This window comes from Cynoglossus semilaevis, chromosome 4 (assembly GCF_000523025.1).
Source record: "Cynoglossus semilaevis isolate Cse_v1.0 chromosome 4, Cse_v1.0, whole genome shotgun sequence".
Taxonomy (NCBI): Eukaryota; Metazoa; Chordata; class Actinopteri; order Pleuronectiformes; family Cynoglossidae; genus Cynoglossus; species Cynoglossus semilaevis.
In genome coordinates, this window is record NC_024310.1 from 18,207,020 (window position 1) to 18,229,541 (window position 22,522).

At 38.7% G+C, this 22,522-nt stretch overlaps 1 protein-coding gene across 1 annotated transcript; it reads left to right on the forward strand.

Moving 5' to 3' along the window:
- The first annotated feature begins 735 nt into the window (after positions 1-735).
- LOC103378514 (mRNA decay activator protein ZFP36L2) lies at positions 736-3,445 on the forward strand. The gene is made up of 2 exons (XM_008309768.3): positions 736-896; positions 1,193-3,445. The coding sequence occupies exons 1-2, from the start codon at positions 864-866 to the stop codon at positions 2,444-2,446; spliced, it is 1,287 nt and encodes a 428-aa protein (XP_008307990.1). The 5' UTR covers positions 736-863; the 3' UTR covers positions 2,447-3,445.
- The last annotated feature ends 19,077 nt before the right edge of the window (positions 3,446-22,522 follow it).

A 22,522-nucleotide genomic window follows, 5' to 3' on the forward strand; every position in this document is an offset into this window, starting at 1 on the left:
ACATATTTTCTATATTTCCCAGAAAAGTCTTGTATATTTTAAACACGGGAAGTTGTTTGGTTGTTAAACCTGATATCTTTCTATCATATTCTTTGACTAATATAATGGACTGATCAACAGGAAGCTTTAGATTGTTCACATTGTGGGAGATACCATGTTATTACACAGTAAACTGAAGCACTGAGGGGGTGGTATTTAAACATACATTCTTGTAAACACTGAGGTGACGACATTTCTCATTTTTCTATGGGTTAAAACAGTCCGAAACAACAGTTACTGTATGTTCAGGAGCATGTGATTAGCATAACTTCCAGAAAGCAAAGCATTAGTCATTATGGCCATGTATATACTGTAAACATAAGGCTACGTGTCCCCATACATGTCGAAAGGAAAAAAATATTAATTTGTGTTTCTGCTTATTATACATACTTCGTTTCCCATTTAGGAAGAAAAACAATTTACAACTTTACATTTGGAAAACAGACACTAAAATCATTAATTATAATCAACGTCGTTTTGTGCTCAATAGAAGTGTACCGTTAACTGAAAACATACACGTGTAGTGACGTAACTGAAAATACTTGAAACAAGTCAATTTTTTTTTTTTTTTTTTTTTTTTTTTTTTTTTTTTTTTTCTTTCCCCCCCCCCCCCCCCCCCCCCCCAGCGTGAAACCTGAGAAGTGGGCGGGTCGTGCCGGAATCTAGCGAATGGAAAGTATATATAAAGAGCCTCACGGCGTTACGTGAAGAAAAGCCAGCTAGTTTGGACGGGAACGTTAAAGAGAGAAGAGCAAAGACGTTTGCGGTGGACCAAAGCTCAGGCTTCTGCTTTTATTTATTTATTTTCGTCTAAGACGTACAGTATGTCCGATATGCTCGACAGCATTTTCACGAAGGTAAGCCCAAGTTTGTGCTGTGTTTTTTTAATGTTGTTGTCAGGGTGAACGCTTTATGGTGTCGGACACTCGGTGAGCCGTAACTTTTGTTTACTACGGACTGTTGTTCAAATAGTTATTGGCTATTCGCACTACACAAATGTTTACTAAAATACGGTTATGACGCAAGTGTTTTTTTTCGCAGCATTGGTGTATTTTGTTTGTAAAAATGAGCGGGTTAGTGTTGTTGTTTTGTTTGACTATCATTTTTACTTTATATTGTTCTCATTAGTATTCCTTTCGTTTCTATCTAACAGAACATTTTGAAACAGTCCATGGACGATGATTTACTCCTGTCCAAGCCTCACCCTCAGGGTCCAGGCTGTACTCGGCTAAACCGGTCGCCCTCCCTTTTCTCTCCCTTACCCCCGGTTGAATCCCTGAACCAGAGTTTGAGTAAGGAGCAAGTCAACAATGATGAAAACAGCAGCCCTTTCTGGCCATCCAGTATCTGGAGCCAGGCCCCTGTCTCCAGAACCAAGCAGCTCCCATTTAGACCTGATCGTTCTATGAGCCTGACAGAGACTAGCAGCAACCTGCTCTCGTCATTTGGACAGATGAAGAACCTGGAGTCCTTCCCCTCAGGTCCTGCCACCACTGTTGCTCCTCCACCAGGTTTTCCGCCCTCATCTTCCCTCCAAGCGCAGGTTCCACCAATGCTGGCCTCTAACCGTTACAAGACTGAGCTCTGCCGTGGCTTCCAGGAGACCGGCAGCTGCAAATATGGCAGTAAGTGCCAGTTTGCCCATGGAGAGGCAGAGCTGAGAGGAGTATACAGGCACCCGAAATATAAGACGGAGCCCTGCAGAACCTTCTACAACTTCGGTTACTGCCCATATGGCGCACGTTGCCACTTCATCCATGAGGAGAAAATAAGTGGTGGTGCGTTGCCCAAATTCTCTGATCAGCACCAGCCAAATTCCACTGATCTGAGTGGTGGGAATCCACGCCATCAACTTCGCCAGTGTGTTAGCTTTGCTGGGTTCCCGGGATCTTCCCGCAGTGCATCTCCTCCATCATTCCATTCCTCCTTCAACGATCCCAACTTGGGGTTTAGCCGTGCTCCCTCCGTTTCCCCACCCCCTGCTGACCTCCTTTCCCCAGTGTTTACTGACTCCCAACACCGTGAGGCTGTAGCATTCCAGTTTGGCGAACGTCAGAACCGCGTTAGTGCTGGAGACATCCACAACATTCCACTCATCCTAGAGCCAAAGGCCTCACGCTGTGTGTGTGGCCATGGAAATAACTTCAACAGCAACAACAGCAGAGCCTTTGCCAGCATGGAGGCCGAAGTTCACCACCACCAGGACGGCAACATGCTTTTCCCTGGTTCTGGAGGCCATGGGGGATTCATGAAGCCTGCTGTACTGCAGCGTTTCTCCTCTGAAGACTCCCTGGAAGACAGCTACAGCAGCTCCAGTGGGGGATCCAGTGGAACGGAGTCTCCAACGTTTGATGGATTGTCCGGCAAGAGGCTCACTGTGTTTGAACGCCTATCTCTGTCTGACTAAGAGAATCTGTTTTTGTTTTGTTTTTTTTTACGTTATTCAGAACCATTACTGATCTGGACATGCCGGCTTTAGATAAAATTATAATTTATGATTTTTAAACAAAAGAATGTGACCTATTATTATCAAACACTTATTTTTGTACTTGCAATGATTATGTAGCCTTATAGACCTTCATATTTGGTCTTCCATGAGAGCTAGCTCTTCTGCAGGGTTCGACAGAACCAGTAAACAGTCTGGTTTAAAAAACAAATCAATAATTCTTAGTGTTGTATCAGTGTAGCAGTGCCTTTTAAAGATTCTTCTTGCCATATTGGCTTATTCCGTCTCAGTGCCATAAACATGTCTGTCTGATATAGTAGCCTTAATCACTGAGACCTGACACGTCATTGATCCCAGTTTATCTTTGATATGCACTTTACAGCTGATTGAAATGGGAGCAACTGTCAAAAGTCTCCCAGTAGCATTCTACCAAAGCTTCAGACTTCACTCTGCTTTATGTGTGTTTGTCTGTGTATTCAATTGTGTGGGTGTGTGTGTGTGTAACCATTTACTTTTCTGAATCCTGGGTGCACACATAAATACGTTTCAGGATGCTGAATGATCAAATGCAGCCTATGTCAGTGAACCTGTATCTGTATCTCGACTCACTTTATCAGATATTTTTCTCAAAACATTCTTAATGCTGATTTGAAAATTTTGCACCCTGTCTTCTGTTTGTTTAAAGACAAAAACCTGGTTCAGGGACTTTAACACCACAGTATTCCTTTTGGTTAATGGTTGCCTTGTGTTGTTTAACTTAAAACTAATATATTTATTATGATATTTATTTGTGTTTAATGAAAAAAATTGTATTTTGTACTTTATTTATGGAGAAAAAAAATATTTCAAAGTCTGTGAAATGCCAATGTGAGGTATAAAAAAAAAAGCAGTTAAAAAGAGAATCCTATATTTTTAATTGCCTTAAAGGGACAAAATAAATTTATGAATGTATAAAAAAAATGCTGTCTTTTTTTTTTTTTTTTTTACCTTTGTTCACTTTGCTATTCACTTCTTATCGGTTATTAATAGCACTCAACTGACTTTGTGCTTTCGCGCAAACATTCGTCACTGTCTGAACTGAGTGAGACTCGTGAGTGACGCACACAGAAAAATAGCTGTAGATGTCAACTGACATGCTGATATCAGCAATACTGACTAGAAGCACAGTTAAACTCCTCCTAAATGTACTTAACTAAGAGCCACAAGATATATGTATATATATACTTGATTAATTGCATTTATATATATATATATATATATACGGTATATTCATCAGCACATGCACACACATATATATACATATATATATATACTGTATATTCATCAGCCCACAGAATTGTGGTTATTAACTGGAGAAATACTGGTTACATGGTTGAGGACTGAAGGTAGTACATTACATAAAGTACTTATGATTCTTTATCACAACCAGTAAAGATAACAGTATTTAGACTTGGATTCAGTAATGAAACCATTTTTTTTTAATTAAAGGCTGATGTTATTGCAATACAAATTCACATTAAGACTCCGTTGAAGGCAGGAGTTCTGTGCTATAAGGCAGAGATGCGGAATTTTCCTTCTATAATGAATGTATTCCACAGTAGGATGAAGAGAGGGAGGACAATGATTAACTGGCTCATGTCCTCCTCTGTTTGTCTGTTTGCTGACATACATTGGCCCCTGTTGTGTATACAGTGGTGTATTGAAACCACACACACCTTTGTACACCTTTTGATTTCCAGGTACTGGATGTCATGTTTTCAATGCTGGTCTCAGATCAGATGTAGCCAAAGCTGTACGTCTGAGGCTAAGTGACTCAGAAGGTTCAGAGAAAAGCCAGCCTGCGTATAAAAGAACGTTTCAATGTTCACTTTTGTAAATATTGCTTTTATATTGGAATTAGACGAAGCAGGGCACACGTTAAATTCGGCACAGTTGTCTTTACCCATTGATGTCATATTTGTATTTAGGGCATTAAGATATTTTCTTATTTTTCTACAGTTACTTCTTGTGTCCAAAATTGAAGTTTCAATCAATTAATTCATTTTACTCTCTCGTTTTAGCATTAACTTCAGAGTTTGAATCCTATTTCCTGTAGGGCTGTGGCCTTTTTAGCACGCCCTCAAAACCCCACCACTCCCTGGGAGCAGTAAAGTGCAGCACAGAGTTATTGTGTGCGTATGTGCAGCAGCAAAATAAGCTGGATGAATGTTATCACTGCATCTGAAAAGGTGATCGAGATTGATTGCGTTGCAGTATTGTGTACAGTACTGGGTCCCGTACTACGTGAAATTCTCCTACTTGTGCTCAGCAGACCTAACCAACAAACTGTTACTTCATAACGGCTTTTAACCACAACCACCTGCGTACTGATCTGTCAGTATGTGTTTTTTTTTTAGTTTGGAGTTCAGTGTCTCACTGTCCTTATATGTAGTTTATTCAACATCAGTTTGGAGCCGTTTTAAAATTACTGTATTAGCCCATAGTATGCTGTGTACCATCTCGTCTAAGTAAACAGAGCTTCCAGCGATCGTTCGCAAATGCGCTTATCTCAGTTTCAGAACCTTAGTCCACATTTTTAAAGACAAAACTTTCGTATCTATAATTATTTTACAATGTTTTTTTAGTTTGTTTTTTGTTATATTTTGCGATACAGTGAAAATTTCGCGAAAAAAAAAATCACGATGTATAGAGGGAGTGAAAGGAGAACCGTGATATAGAGAGGGAACACTGAAGTTTCCGTTTGGCTTGACTTGAAGTTTAAACTTGCTTCAAGTTTTTCCTGTTTGATGTGCAGTTTTGGAATACACAAATACTACTACTACACTATTTGGTTAAAACCAGTATCCGAACAAGACTAGTGCAACTATATATTTTGAAGGTCACAGATCAGGCGCACTGAGATATATATCTCTATATATCTTGTAACTTTTTAAAGCCATTGCATTGATCACCGACTCCCCTTTGAAGTTTAGGACTGTGGATTATCCCCTCACTACTTTCCCCTTGCAGCTGTTTTAGGGAGTCTAGGTTGTATAAGCGCTTTTGCAAGCAGAGCAGAAGTTCGTGTTGCAATTTCCTTTTTATATTCCCAGAGAGGGATCTTGTGTTGAACAACCACTAACCACTACACCGCCCCCTCAGACAAAGTTCTCAAAACAGGCAAAGCTGCAATCTGTTCAAATAAAACTAGGGAGAAAAAAAAAACACCTTTGACAGTAAAGGCTAGTGTTTACCCAGAAACCAATGGAAACCAAAAAAATGTTGTCATGATATTCCAGTAATGTGCAATAGTATTTTAACAATTATTGCAGCTGCCAAATTGTAAAATTACCAATGTGCTGTGTAAAAATATGCAACACGATTTTTGTTTTTTTTCACATTAAGAGGAAAAAGAAAAACATACAGTATATTATAAAAGGGTTTTGTATATGGGTAAATGTCAACGTCTACATACTTCTCCTGAACCTAGGATGTTCAAAATTGGAAAAGTGACATGTCAGATATTGAAGTTTGTGAGATATTGAACACCTGACTTGACCAAAAGAATGGCTAGAGAAAACCCACAAACCACAGGGGAGAATAAGAGTCGAAGCCTCTGCAGTTGATGAGGGCCACGTCATGGACACAGTTGATTCAGCTTTACACCTCTAGTTTGATTGTAAAAATATTGTCCACTTTAAAAAAAAAGAGACAATCCAATAAAATAAATCCTCTGCCAAAATATATTTAACAAACGAAATGAAAGATGAATTTATTCTTCTATACATTGTAAATTTTGTTTAGATTTCTAAACCACAAATGCCAGGTGACTTAATAAACAGTAAAAAAAAACATTTGAACCAAAATATTTTTTTCATACCCTAACACTCTGATACCGAAACATTTTCCGCACCACGGACCAGCAGTAGGGGTTTGTGTTTGAGGGGGAGGTTAACATATAACAAAAAGTCCATCATATACTATTTAATTATTAAATAATACAATAAATATAATATACACATTGAAAGATATTTATTTTACATTAAGCACTTTAAGGCATTTTTTGACTCTGTATTTTCTTTTAATGCTTATTTTTCCTCAAGAATATGTGTTATGTAATGTATGCTTGAGGGCTTTTTCCATGAAAAGAATTGTGACAAAAAATGAGTCAAAAGCTGAAAAGAGGGGTGACTTAATAAACAGTTTTTTTTGTTTTTTGTTTTTTTTTTTTTTTTTTTTTTTTGTTTGTTTGTTTTTTTCTGCAGGCCCTATAACCAAATGTGTCCCCGTCCCAGTGGTTTGTAACACTGGTTTGTCATTGCTAGGGGCCTGAAGTTGGAGGGAAACATTTATCGGTTTTTGTATCAGGACTAGGAATTTTTTGAAATTCCAGCTTTTACCACGACATTTAGTCTCTCGTTAGACTTCAACTACCCTCCGATGCAAATGCAGACGAATATTGCCCCTGAGGATGAGGAAGCCTTTTTTGTTTTAGTTTCCACTTGACAGAGTGTCTCTATCACCAAATACAAAAATAGCTGCTGTAGTCAAGAGTCTAAAACAGTGCAGTACTTATTCTGTCTCTGTTGAAACTTCCACTGTGCATTGTGTCTTTAACCTCGTTTCCTTATGGGAGCAAGAGCAGGATGTGTTGCTATGGCAATGGACAATGACCACAAAGTGTAAACAGCCCAGATAAAAAAAAAAGGGATAGGTTTGTCTTTGGGTGTTCACAGACATTAACCTCTCAGTTCTGTTTTTTTTTTTTTTTTTTTTTTTTTTGTTTTGTTTGTTTTGTTTTTTTAAGGTTTGCTCTTATATCCCTTCGTAAATCCTTAACGTTAACAGGAAAGGTTAATCTTTACACATGACTGAACATTGGTCACTGCTTTCTGTGCAGCTGTTAATGATCAACTGTTGCTGCTGTAAAGAAAACATTACATTAGCTCATGTCACCTGACTAAATAAGCACACACACACAGGGACGCACGTACACACACCTTAAAGGTACAGTTGAATTCTTTGCGATGTACATCGACAAAATTATGAAACGAGGAGCAGTGAAACAGAAAGATATTTTAATGACAAATAAATTCAAAGTCCGCCACTGCAGCTGACGGTTGACCGGTGAAACATTTAGTATTTACATTAAAGAAGAGGGTTTGTTTTGTACGGTGGCCCTGAAGGTCAAAACACAAGGAGCTTTCAGAAAACACAACATTTCAGAAAAGTGAAAATGTTGCTGGTTTTCTTTTCTGTTTTTTTCCTGTATTGGTCCTGGTGTTCTTTGAAATGTTTTGTTTTGACCTTCAGGGCCACCATAGGATTGTCTGATGAAGAAATAACATTCAAATCCCAACTTGTGCCAATCCCCCTGTGCTGGTGCTAGCGTTAGGTTCCACTGTGCACCATAATCAATGACAGCATGGTTTCAGTTTGATTTTTTTTTTTTTTCTATCTCTCAACGACCAAACACCCGGCCCCCGCCCCCACTCTTCCTCCTCCGCGTCTGTCACAACCTGAAGATTAAGCACTTCAGTTAAGCAATGGTTTACCTCCGATCCTCCGTCATTCACTGAGTGACGCCATTTGTTATGTAACTGTGCTTTTACAGAATAGTATGATGGGAAATGTCCCTTTTTCTTTTAACTTATAAATCGAACACAACATGAAGGTCACTTGATTTCTTTCAGGTGAGACTCACTTGAAGTTTAAAGTGACCTTGAGCTGAAGTTAATGTATTCACAGGAACCTGAGAAACATATTTGACACAATTGGGCGTTTGTCATTTTCACTTCCAATGACTTATTGTCCTAACTTGTTGACATTATGGTTTTTCCCGTGATACTTTGCACTAAACTAAATATGGTAACTCTAAATGTGAAACGGGGCCGCACAATAATGAGCTATTGGTCGTAGTTGTAGATGTGGAGAGAAAAATAAATAAATAAATAAACAGACAACCGATCATGATTATGACGTGGTGTCATTTGCCTCTTTATACCTAACTTGCGCACGACGTGGCAACTCTTCATGCACGGCGGAACACATGGTGTCAGATGATGTAAGTGATGCCCACGTTCTACAGGCAAAACATTACAGGCCACACATGTCATGTCTGTCTGTTTCCTGTTTCCTGTTGTCTGCTTTGTGGGGTAATCTTTGTAATCACAAACTCACCTGTTGGTAATTAGCTTCACTTGTGTCACCTGGTGCTTCCTGTGTATATATACTCCTCTCCCTCACTCTGTCCTGGTTGATCATTGTAGTTGGATCATTGTTCAGGTTGTTCTGTCAGGCTATTCGTGTTCGTGAGTTTCCTATTCTGTGTCTCCTCGTGATCCGTCTTACAAAGAGAATTCCATGCCTGGTAGTTCTTCGTGTTTCGTTAATTTGGACTTTGTTAATAAAACTACCTGCACCAGTACTGCACTTGGGTTCTGCCTACTTCCTGTCGTTGCCCGCACGTGACAACACATGGGCAAACTATGGCCCGGGGGCTGGATTTGGCTTTTTAATCTGGCCCATCAAACTTGTCCAGATTATATTATTAATTTCTATTATAACTTTCCAGTTCAATGTCAGTATTTCCCCAACAGATTTTAACCTTTATACATGATTTTTACATGTCATTTATCTTAGTTCACTCCATCTCTCTGCTCCTGACCTGGCCCCCCTGTTAAATTTTAGGACAATTGTGGCCCGCGCGTCAAAAAGTTTGACCACCCCTGTTATAGGCCATAATGCGCCCAGTCGTCGATGTTGTGTTATTTATGCAGACACTCATATGGGTCATGCCAGGATAGCGTTTATGTGAGTACTTTCACAGTTTATATCTGACAAAACCAGGTACAATAAAGTTTGTCCACTAAAATGGTAACCGTGTGTTGCTCAAGTGAGTTACAAACGTCAACAGGCTGACGTTGAAAAAGCATGAACTAAACTAAGGTTCACCTGAAGAAGTGCTGCCTACAAAACCCTGGGTCATAACCAGTTTCTGTAAACAGAAAGAGTTTTTTTTTCCCCATCTGGGTTCAAAAGCAAACACTTCTTTTCTATCAACAATTTCCCGTATATTTTGCTTAAGTGTGCGAGGCTCCATAGAAATTCGAAGAAACAGCAACGTCAGTAAGTCAAGAGAAAAGGAGGAAGGAAATGTTTGAGGAGTGATATCACAGCAGCAGGGTGGAAGTGCTTTCCTTTTATAGCCATGTTCTCCCTCTCTGGCACATTCCTCAGCCACAGAGCCTAATCCACCCCTCGTCCTCCTCTGCCTGCTCCTCCTCCTCCTCTTGCTGTTGCCCTCGTTTTGTCCAACAACGACACTGTGACGCAAAAAACTTGGGACGCGCTGGGGGAAATCGGAGCAGGAAGAGAAGGAGGAGGAGACGATGCAGGAAGGGCGGGAATACACTTCATACGAAAGAATACCAAAAGAAATTCCCTAACAATCCCCTCTTGCTGTGAAATCTAAGCTTTTCCTTTCACTCAACGCTCCCTGTTTAAACTTTTACTTTCACTGGCTACTCACAGAAGTGCTACAAGTGTGATTCACCACCATCTAAAAAAACAGCAGACCTGTGAAAGTCCCTGCCATTACTCTGTTATGCCAGGTGTCTTTAACGTTTTCCAGGGCAGGGACCAATAAAAGTGAGTTGGTATTTCACTGGGTAAAGTACCTTGATATATTTAAATAATACACAGGTTGATATATATTTGTGTTTTTGATTTTAAAACCACCATTTTTAACCAAGCTCAACAGAGAACATTGCTCTAAAAAGCTTTTTCTGACAATTGCAATTTTTTTAAACATAAATGTAAAAACTTGAAAAAATGAATTATACAATATACTCCTCAATATATTTTTAATGTATTTATCAGGGACAACACAGTACAGAAAGTACAGCTAATGTTTGTTGCAAATTGCTAACAATTTCAATGCTAAAAAAATATACAGGGTAAACAATAATAATAATAAATAGTATTATTATAGTCAACAGTATAAGTGCCTGATATTTCATTTTATATATATATACATATATATATATATATATATATATATGTAAAAATTAAAATATTGGACAGATTAGATCTAACTTTTTACAGCCCGTCACTTGCAATACATCTTTGACCCCTAGGGGCTGTACAGCACCTACTTTCAGACAACTGCAGTTGATCTTTTTTTATTAATTTGATCAGACAAACCTTTATTGCATAGATATTTCACGCGTGATTTCTCTTGACTGAAAGTCAAACAATATGATGATAGTGATTATAGCCAATCATTTTGAGTTAGATACAAGGACAGTGACTGCCAAGGCAGCAAGTTGTAATATGTGTCACGATAATTGCGGCCTCCTTCCCCCCTGTGCTAAATGCATCTAGATAAGATTAAACAAAGCAAAGACATAATGCACCCTAAATACCACTGTTCAGCTTGGATGAAACCCAACAGGTTATTAAGTACTGCAAATTGTGTGGTCTTGACCTCATTTATTTAAACGTAGGTACACTATACACTGGAGTTGCAGAAAATAGGTCTGTAGGTCTCACAGTTCATTTGAGTGCTATGGCAGATCTCGAAGGAGTTTTTGTACATTTTTTTTCCCACTCCACTTGCCTCGTTGGCAAAATTGTGTAGATATCTCAGAGTCCTTAAGGAAGTGAATAAAAAAAACGTATTTCGCAAAGTTGACGTACAACATTCAAAGGTCATGTCACACATCCTTAAACTGATGTTCAAGGCAAACTTATTTTATTATCTTTCCTGTAAAACTAGTCTATTAAGACCTGTGAATTTAACCAGAGTTTGAGTGGATGTGTTTTAAAACAAGGTACAGATTTTTTTTAAAATAGACCAGGTCCCTAATATAGTTGGTTGCGTCACAGCGTTGGGCAGTGAAAGAAAGTCCCTTCTGGCAGTTTCACATCTGTTTGAGCTATCAAAACTTCATCTTTCATAGGGCCGGCCCATACATGTTCATTGCATGCTTCCTGTTCATGCAAAGAGCAAGTATATGCTTCTCTTTTTAGGCTCACACTTCCTGTTTTTAAGTCTTTTTTTTTTCATGTTTTGAAAATTAATGTCACTGCACCCGTGTGTTTTTAACTGCGACTGTGCAACTGCCGCGATGTTCATGGTAACTGGTATCGTCAACACCAATCAGAGAGCAGAGTTTTATTAGAAAGATAAAAACATGCTGTGTGATATTTGGGGTTTTTAAGTTGCCAGCTTTGCCTTCCCTTTTTTACTTCTCTGTGTTCTACTGTCATGACAACATGTGGAGGATGTTAAAAAAATTGCCCAATTTGTGAAGAAGTGGCGAAAGGTTATTTTCTGCCTCAATTTAGTAATTCTTGAGTATTTAAAGTTATGCTTAAGTAGCATATTGGTTTCATATACTGTGACAACGTGCAGTACTTTTAATATCCATGTCAGTAAATCAGTAAATTTGGTTTTTCAAAATGAACGCAATACCATGGGTCTTCAATGTTTATTAGACAATCGACCCCACACCCACTATGTTTACATTTTTATGAAAATGTTTTGGCCTCGATACTTAGGCAATACAAATTTGTTATTTGCCTGTCGATGTGTGTTTAAAAACAACCTCTGCGACAGAGATTTAACCCGTGAAGATCTGCGACAAAAGCACTTAACGAAGAGTGATTATCGGGGAACGAGTCCATATCAGGCTTAAAGCTTTTATTGAACAAAAACGAGCAAAACAGTACATTTAGCGGTTGTGCTAACTGGGTATGCTAAGCTACGAGCACCTGTGGCTGTAACTTATGTAATATTTGCCACTAAGCTTAATTTTCTTAGTTTTCAGACATATATTTTGGCTTATAACTCTATTAATATATTTTGTCTGTGACTGAAAATGTTTTGTTGTTTATTGTTCTAAATAATCTCTCTCCCTATAGACTAATTCTGCTAGTGTTTAAAAATAAAACAACCTCCGCAACAGAGATTTAACCCTATGAAGACCTGCGACAAAAGCAGTTAACGAAGAGTGATTGTCTGGGAACAAGTATTATGGGTAATCACTAGTTCCACCGGAAACCTTTGTTTCACCTAAAAATCTAGCCTCATATCAGGCTTAAAGCTTTTATTCGAACAAAAACGAGCAAAACAGTACATTTAGCGGTTGTGCTAACTGGGTACGCTAAGCTACGAGCACCTGTGGCTGTAACTTACAGTGTGTAAACACTTCAGTTTTTTTTTTTAAATAGCCTGTCAAACATGACTTTATGTCATCGCAGACACAGATATATAAATGTATATATATATATATGTATATATATATATATATATATTGATGTTTGTGACTTTTCCTTAAGAAACGGTCACAGCAAGCCTTTGTAAACACTGTACTCGCTCGCCTTACAAGATAAAACTGGACGTGTCCTGATCATCAGACCGCTTGGGGAGCAGTGTTACACGCTCAGCATTGTGTTATTTTAGTTGAGTTAGTGTCTTAAGACTTGAGCTAAAATCAGCAGCCGCAGCAGCAGGGCTGTGGCTGCTGAGCCAGTCCATGACACACCACACACATCTCACTCTGGGGGACAATAGGCCTCTGTGTGAAAGTGTGCGCACACACACACACACACGCGCACACACACACAAAGTGTCAGCACAAAACACACACTGTTATGTTTAAACAGGTGGGCTGAGAGAGAAGTGGTTAATATAGTGTGTGTGTGTGTGTGTGTGTGTGTGTGCATAGTATAGCTGTACTTGTGGGGACAGAAAAAAAAAGAAAGAAAGAAAATATTTAGACTTTTGGATTTTGAAGTTGAAGACTTAGTTTGGAGTAAGGATTCTACATATATTGCTGACGTTCAGTGTTATATTTGAGGGGCTCAGGAATGCAGTTTGCCTGTTTTAAAGGACACAACCCAAACCAAAGACAAGTGTGTGTGTGTGTGTGTGTGTGTGTGTTCATTTGATTATTTTAAGCCAGGGAATGGATATGGTGGATATACATAAGCTCAGCCTTGGCAGTTGCCCCTTGCCACACACGCACACAGAATCCACCTAGGAACGCATACCACACTGACACTTGAAGTGCAAAGACCAGCAGAATTTGTTTTTCTTATGAAAATAAGCGTCATGGAAACTCGGAGGAAAGTGCAGCAGAACTAAGGAGAAGAGGGGTAAAAGACACGAGAAGAGGAAGAAGAAGATCAAGGAAGTTCTCCCAGTTGCCACAAGTTACATTTTTATGGTGGTGCGTCATCGTCACGTCTCCAGATGTTCTCCTTGTCACCCACCTACACACATTAGTCCATTTTAATGACAGTTTTCTCTCGTCATTCACTATACATCACATGCTGCTCAGATGACATGTACAAGCACAAGAAACCACACAAATAAACCTCGCTGCCACAGCAGTCACACAAGTAGGAAATTATGGATGGCTAGAAAACAAGCTGAGCACGCTGAAGATGGCAAGAGTGTTTTCGGAAATGTCACGTTTAGTGAGGCGGGCGGCTGAGAGCTAGTGATGTGTGTGAAAAAGAGGAAGCATGGGATCTTTGACGCAGGGCAGACAGTTTGGCTATCCACCCATCAGCGTATTAATTAACAGCGGTTGACGACAGAACTATAAACCTGCTGGGGATTTTCACGGTGGTTAGAACCTTGAGGTGTTTGTCTCCTCTCCTTCTGTTTGTTCTCAGGAGAATGGAGCTCTGTCTCTGGATAAATGCTCTAACCACAGCTTTACAAACAGTCACATGTACCATTCATCATGACATAATGTTTACATTCTCCTCCAGTGGAGAGCTGCTCTGTAGTCTGAGAGCGGATCGCCTAGAGATGCTCTCACTGTAGACAGCATGCCTGGATCGAAATGTGTCCTCGCTGTTCTCTCCTCTAGATTCTAGTTGATTCAAAAATTGCATTATACATGCGTGTGGTTTCATTTGACTTGAGACGAATGGTTGATGAACTATTGGAATTATTTTTTGTTTTGTCTACTGTAGTAAATCTAAATATACTGTACTTGAATCAAAAGAAAAGTGTTATATTTATTGTCTTTGTAGAATTTTATAAATTGTTACTCCACATACAGACACACGTACACACGTACACACACAATAATGTTGTTTGGTAGTAGAACAGACGACAATATATACACACAGATTCCCTGCCTTCGTATACATATATATATGCGTAAATATATATATACATATATAAATATATATGTATATTCATGTGTAAATATATATATACATATATAAATATATATGCATATATATAGACATATATAAACAAACATATAAATACAGCATATACTCATATATACTGTATGTGTGTTGCTTAGAAGGCAGGAAAGCTACAACAAAATGGTTGCAAAATATACATTCACATTTACCACATACAGACATATACAATATGTATGATATAATTTTTTGTTAATGTATATTTATTTTTATATATAGTATATAATAATATGTTTTTGTGTGTGTGATTTTGTTTTTTATTTTATTTTATTTTATTTTATTTTTTTTTGTCCTGCCTTCCTATCAATTGACATAGCTGATTGGCTCTCACCCACGTCTCCTCCAGTTTACAGAAATAGAAGAAGCTCCACGACAACTAGGCCTGAATAAAATTTTGGTCGAAGAAAAACTAACACTGACACTGAGTGGTGTGACTCATCGTGACCTTTTTTACTGGAAGATGGATTCTTCCAATGTAGAAAACATCACATGGGCTGTGGATCTCGGATGATATATGACAAATATATTTCATGTTCCTGTTTTGTCACAGATGTGTCCAAAAGTGTTGAGACACTCTTGGGTATCCGTACTTCACAAGTTTTGTTTAGCTTCCAGTTGCGTTACGTTTCATTGAAATCGTTTTTCAACAGGTCAATTTCGCTAATGGTTCTTTAAGGATGTCGAGACAAAAATGTATTAAAACTACATTATTAGCTCATGGTAGAAAATTGCATTTCTGTTTTGTTTTTGTTTTTGTGGTCTCCATCTACGTCCTGATAAAAATATGCGTCATGAAAAGTAAGATGGAAAAACTAAAGCGTGTGGTTTCAACCCAATTATTCTACTGGCAGCCTTGTAAATTATTGTAATTATTTTTGAAGTTAAAAATAACTTGGGAGACCAGGTGCTTCAGTATGACTCGGTGCAAATACTAGCCATTGAAGTGGATGTAACTGGATAAACAGAGAACTCCAGATGACTCTACAGGTGACCTCAGAGCACTGGAAGGAAAAACTACCACAGCGATTGATATATATTTCATATATCAGGTCCAATCAAACCATACATTCTGGGGGGTTTTTTCACAATACTGGCAGGAAAGGAGATGCAAATATTGCAAAACAATTTAGCAGAGCTTATCCCGTAATCCACAGCAGCAGTGTTGCAAAACATGGAAACTACTGTGAGGAAGTCAGCAGAGGAAGCCGTGTGCTGCGGCGTAGATAGACATCAGAGGCACAGAACGTCGTACATACAGAAGTATCAGCACACGTACGTGCAGACCTTAGTAAACGCACCGCCTGAGAGCGGTTATACACGTTTCCTGGATACCACTCAAACAAGAGAAAGTGGAAGATGTCACTTCATGTGAGGCTCCAGATCCGTCAATAACCCTCTAATCAAACACACTTATCAATATTATGACCTGTTGCTTAGATACAGCTGAACAGACAGACTCTGAGAATTTACAGACCGAGACCCATCCTTTGGCGTATGCTCAGCGGCGTGCAGACAGGGTCGAACTCTGACGCAAACATCTGTACATCCAGCTGCTCCGACTCAGTTTGGGTGAAAAGATGAATGCCAAAAATTCCAAGGACGAAACACGGGAAGAACAAGTGATCAGGGATCACTCTATTACTGCAAGTGTGTTTTTGTCCATGTCCAAGTCCAGGTTTTGGGTTTTTTTTTTTTTTTGCTATTCAGCGGATTATGGAATGTGGATTCAGAGAGACATGTCCTTTCATAAGGATGAAGTATTCTCTCATACGTAACCATCACATATTTTAAGCAGACAAACGCTGTCTTCATTATGAAGACATCCCAATATAAAATGCTTGTGTTTGACCGGCCTGCCTGCACTCCAGATTTGACGGGGTTGTTTTTTAAATAATTAACTACTGGGTTACTACAAGGATTCAAAGAGTGCCAGCCTCCACTGGGAGGCGCCAGAACACTACAGAGATGTAGCGAAATGAGGCCAAAGAAATGTAGGACAACATCAGAGCTGGCTAACTTTCCTGAGGAGGAATGCATCGACTCGTTTCCTGACCTTAAAGACAGTAAAGGAAGTTTGACAATGATTATTCAAGGTTTGGATTTCTTTATGGTGTCGGGTGTTAGTAATCGTTCGGATATTTTTTTGTTCGTTTGTTTCTGCCAACTTCACAGCTACAACAACACTTGTAATTGCTATGTGGTTGTTTATGCGCGTCCTTGTACTAACTTTATCTTCTGTCGTCTTCCTACCTGCATCAACCCAACAATTATGTTAGCATCAGAGGAGTGAATCAAGGTGTAATTATTCAATATTCTGTTCCTGCCAACAGATTTGATCGTCAAATAATTACACCTTCTTCTCACACCAGTTACCCCATGAATGGTTTCTGCCTGAAATGGGGAGAGGTTGGAATGTGGAGGGAGTGAAATGGAGGTTTTTGACCTGAGGGAGACGCAGCATGACGTCCAACAGCAAACAACTGCCGGTCCCACTGCTGCCCAACATGTGTCTCTGTGGGGATGGGGTCAAAGACTCACATGTGCGTAAGCAGAGAAAAATGCAGATAAGATAAACTCTGTGATAATAATAATAATAATGACTGAAAATCCCAGTCATGACATTTAGCGCAGAGAGATAGTTAGCTTCTGCTTCGTTTCATACCATCACTCCTCTGAAAAACCATATAAGAAATAATTTGTTTTTTTATCTCGTCCAAGTTATTTCTGGCTAAAAACCAACCCGCCGTTGAGGCTCATTCCATTCCTGGGAATAACATCATACTTTAAAATTGATCTAGCTTTTAACTGCCGGCCAACGCTGCAGCTTCGTTCAAGTGCAATTACACAAAGGCAGCCAGGTAACCAATAAGAGTGGTTACACAATGGTGAGAAAAGGAGGTAAGACAATTACAATGAATTTACGACATTCTTCCATCGCCCATTATGTGCAATTAAGGCAATTGTCACTGTCGCACAAAATAATTGTGGTCAGAACAAATAATTGCAAATGAACTGTGACAAACCAAAATGATAAGTCACGCACACTCGAGCCGACCTGGCACCATTGTGACCAAATGTCCAATGTATGTACCGAAGTAAAAGTTTAAAACACACTTTTTAAAAATACTTGACACAACACATACAATTACCACTGCTCATTCAGGATCTAATTGTACTTTTTGTCAGCACTGTAGTGCTCTTACAGCACTCCACCCACTGTAAATAAGCACCGGAGGAATTTCGAGAGTCATTCTTTTTGGCTTCACAAGGGACCTCATTATCTGAACATAAATATTTCTGCGCCAAGGGAACATGCTGTCCAGAAGCAACGCACCAAACACAAATAGAGAGTTCATAAAACATTGCTAGAATATCCTTAGGACCTTTAACACGTCAGGCAAATAACAGCTCTATAAACGACCAGAGTAAATAATTGTATTCCAACACAGTTCCCCGTGACCCTTAGTTGGCTCAAAACAACAAAAAAAACAAGTGAAAAAACAGAATTTTTTACAGTCATAAAACCTTCACTGAATTATCTGACCTGTTTTTTTAAGTGTCTTCAGGAGCTGTGCTACATTTACATTTATGCATTTAGTTGACTCCTTTGATCCAAAAGGCAGGTATGCTAACCGCTTACACCGTAGAACCACATACATCGTAGCAGGCCGTATGTTTACACTGTTTATACAGAGCTTTGTGTTTTATTCTGTGCTAAAGGTAGCCATATATTTTACTGCGTGATAGGAAAAGAATTATAATGATGTGAAGGTAAAACCATGGCTCTTCAATGCGGGTAATAGCAGTGGTCCGCTTCCGCTCTCTAGTGGTGCTTGAGGGAAAGTTGGACATATTTGCCACCATATAGGAAAACAGGTATCAAGATTTTTTTTTTTTTTTTTAAGTCTTATAGTCTTTAAAAAAATAGCGAGGCAGTTTTTCAACGTATTCTCAACACTTTTCTAAGTGGTGTTTTTTCATTGAAAATTTTGTTTTTTGTTAAATGCTGATGGGTGTCCAATGTACCGGGTAAAATAAAGTAAAATACATATTGTTCTTTCAGTTTTGGGAAATGAAGAATGATAAGGTGGATCTTTATCAAATACTGGTTTTGCTAGGTTTCAAGTATTACAACAGATTTTAATTTTAATTTGGTTAAAATATGTATATAAGTTTGTTCTATTCAAACTTGTTCTTTTTTAAACGGTGGAAAACCCTGATCAAATAAAACAGCTTGACAAAAATAAAAAAAATAAAAAATAACTTGTCAAAGCTGGTGGAGTTTTTTAGAAAGACATGTTGTCTTAACGTGTACATAGAATGGCAATTGAACCATTTCAAAACGCATTTGGTTGCAATGACAAGTAGTTCACTTTGACCTTTTCACATTCACTGGATAAAATAAAAAATATATTTAACATTTTTATAAAAGAAAGAAACAGTCAATGTCAATGTTTACTTTCTGAAGAAGAGTTACCACAAACAGACTGCAATCACGTAGTGTATATACAAAATCCCTCTGTTTTGAAATAGTGGCATGTTTTGTTTGGTTGTGAGTTCAGAGCCTTTCCAGGAAGTGTTGCGCCACCTAGAAACAGGTGTGTGTTGTTCAAGGAAATAAATAATGGGCCTAGTGCTCACTGTAGAGGTGCAAAGGCCAACCGAGAATCACGTTTCGTGTGTAATCCAAAATTTCCAACATAAAACTGACCATGAATGCAACGCTGCGTGTGAATGGAATCCACAATGACTTAGAGTGTGTCTTGAAGTGTTCCTCTCAAAAGAACATACTGTACATTTTTAGGGAAAATTGACAGTTTAACACTGGATGGACTGGAAATGACTTGTTTATTTTGCCGTCCAACTCCATTTGACGTAAACAGCTAATATTTACAGGGTGAAACTTGGTTTCCGAGGAGGCCATTGAAGAGAAATGGTAAAATAGCGCCTCTCACTGGTAATCATGGCAAGCATATTAGTAATGTGCATTCACTGTTTGTGAGTTTGGGTTTGGTTTCCATTTCCATTGAATAACCCCAATATATGAAATTCAATTATTACATTCATTGATATTTAAATATCCCGTTAAATATCGTTCCAAACTCGTATCTTTTGTCCTATAAATCGAAGCTAATTTAAAAATATGAAATCTGAAACATTTTTCTCGAAAAGATGTTTGACTCACAGTCAAGGCCCTTGTAAAACAGTGCATCGCTGAAAAAAGATGTTTGACTCACAGTCAAGGCCTTTGTAAAACAGTGCAATTGTGTTTTATCAAAGCTAAAATAGCGGCTATCACGCACTAGAAACATTAAACTCTTAGGGGGAAATAATTACGTGTGTAGTGATTATTCTATCCAGCAGCGGGCAGTATAAAGCAGGATAAACCCCTTCTGTGTAAAGACACGTGAAGTAATATGATGCGAGATACTTTGCAGTTACTTTTTATGCCTTCGTGGGTCCAATAAAATGACCTGTCGACATATTTTATTGTTCACTGAGGTGAGTGGTGCCGTCTATTTACATTTGAAATTTCATATTTCTTGTATTTATTTTATTTGTTTACGTGAGCTTTGCATGTGGAGAAATTCGACTTAAACAATAGGCTTTGGTTGCTAAGTCGCTAAGATTCACGTGTAAGTTTAGAAAAATAGAAAATAAATGGGTGATTTGTTTTGTTTTGTTTTTTTTAGTTGTGGATCCAAGCATTTTTAAAGACTTGCCCCAAAGTGTATTTATTTAGTTTGTTTATTGTTTTGTTTTTTTATTTTGAATGAGAGGTAAGCACAGATGAGTCAGATAGCCAGCTAGTTTGAATCAGTTTTCTAAAGGGGGAAGTACACATTTGTGTCAAATGTGTACTTTCCCCTTTTGGAAAACTGTATGTGTGGACAAATGACAAACACAACTGATGTCGTTTTGCCAAATGTCTTCAAAGACCCTACGTTTTCACTCTCCACTCTCACCCACTTTCTCCACCCAGAAACATTGTCTCCGTCCTAATGCTGCGCTCTGTCTCCTCCGACATTTGTCACTGTTATCTTATGTTTCAGCCTCCAGTGTCCCCTGTGCTCCACTCTGCCTTTCTTTCTAATTGAATCCACAGGAGTGAATTCCAACGGGCAAGAAATGGGAAGGGGGAGGGTTGATGTCAGAGGCCAAAGGTTGGGTTATAACCTTTGTTCAGTGAGTAGAACCCTACTGTGCAGTATTTTTGGATGTGTGTGTGTGTGTGAGAGAGCGTGCGTGCGTGCATGGATAAACAGAAACAGGACGAAGTGCCATTTGATATGTATGTATGGACGAAAAATTCCAGTGCAGTCAATCTAGTAATCATGTTTATTCATAAGGTTCTAGTCAACCCTTTGTACAATACATCTACCATCGTGTTTTCTCTTGTGGTTTAATCATCTGTGCTTTTTTTTCAAATGCTGTTAAATTTGCTCATCAATCTAGGAATTCTAGAGCATAGCAGCAGAAAAGATGCGCTGATTGTTTTTGGATTTGACGCTAGCCATAATAGGTTGGAATGAAAACAAACATTCATTCGTTAAATCCAAATGACCAAACTATCCACGAATCCCAAAGACCATTTGTGGAACCAACGTGCACAAATGTGCACACGCATACACAAGCAACCTGATTGGTCGGGGGGTACAATGTGGAATAAGGAAGGAGGTAAAGAAGGGAGGGGGGGGGTAGAAAGGGGAGGAAAAGAGGAGCAGATGTTCATCAGGTCCACAACCCCCCTGTGCCCCCAGCTCCTTCTCCTCCCTCCTTTTATTATTTCACTGGTAATAGTAGCCTCTTATCTGAAGAAGCCTGTGTGAGGCTGTGATGGAATGACTTCACTTAATCATGAGTTTCGCTCGCTGTCTGTGTGCCTGTGTGTGTGTGTGTGTGTGTGTGTGTGTACCACTCGAGCACACACTCATATAAATAGTGTTGCTGCAGTGCAAATATTTGAATATCTTTATATTACACCAGCTCTTTGAATGACTGCATAGAATTTTCCAGAAGAAGGCAAAGAGGCATGTGCTGTTATTTGCACACTCAATGACTAAACTGTTGACTTAGATGCCCTAAAGGTGAGATTTCGTTTGTCTCACTTGTGACATATTAAAATAAAAGCAGAGACAGACACAGAGGGACGCAGTTGTTGGACTTTTTTTTTTGTTGTTTGCTAGCAAAGGTAAGTGGCAGTTAGCAACTGGCTACCTACCAATGGGCTTTGTTGTCGTACTTGGCGATTAAGCACTCGTCATTTCTCTACAACAACACCACATCTGGACCATAATGTGCTTGTTATTTGTCCGAGAATTAAAACAGGCAGAAAACAACCGAAACAAACAGAGTTGTGAAGTTTTTACCTCCATCATTCTTTCATAGCTAATGGCTAACGTTAGAACATGTTACAAAACTAACTGGCTGACAGGGATTTCCTCTTCACCTGTTTTAGAAGAATATAAAATACTTTACACTTAAAGTACTGTTACTATGACTCAGTTGTGTATTTAAATGTACTGACAAACATATACAAAATGGATATGTTTTTGTGTTGTCTCTTTTTTTCCATGAAGTGCAATTTGTTGTTTTTGTTTGTTTTTTTCAAACCTCCTGCGGGGTTAGGTGGTGATCAGCAGACGTAACACTGCTGTGTCATCTATAAAAACCTCTGCTGATAATAAAAAAAAAAAACCCACATGTTTCAGCAGCTAATGGCGTGATTAATTACCCTCACGGTCCCACTAAAAGTTGGGAAATTTTTAAAGCACATGGGAATTTATCCCATGACACAATATTAGATTGACTAATCTTAAATCT

Bases quoted from the DNA above. Each gene is read 5' to 3' on its own strand.
- LOC103378514 (XM_008309768.3), top strand. From the start codon at position 864: ATGTCCGATATGCTCGACAGCATTTTCACGAAG. The intron at 897-1,192 runs GTAAGCCCAAGT...TCTATCTAACAG, and splicing joins TCGACAGCATTTTCACGAAG to AACATTTTGAAACAGTCCAT.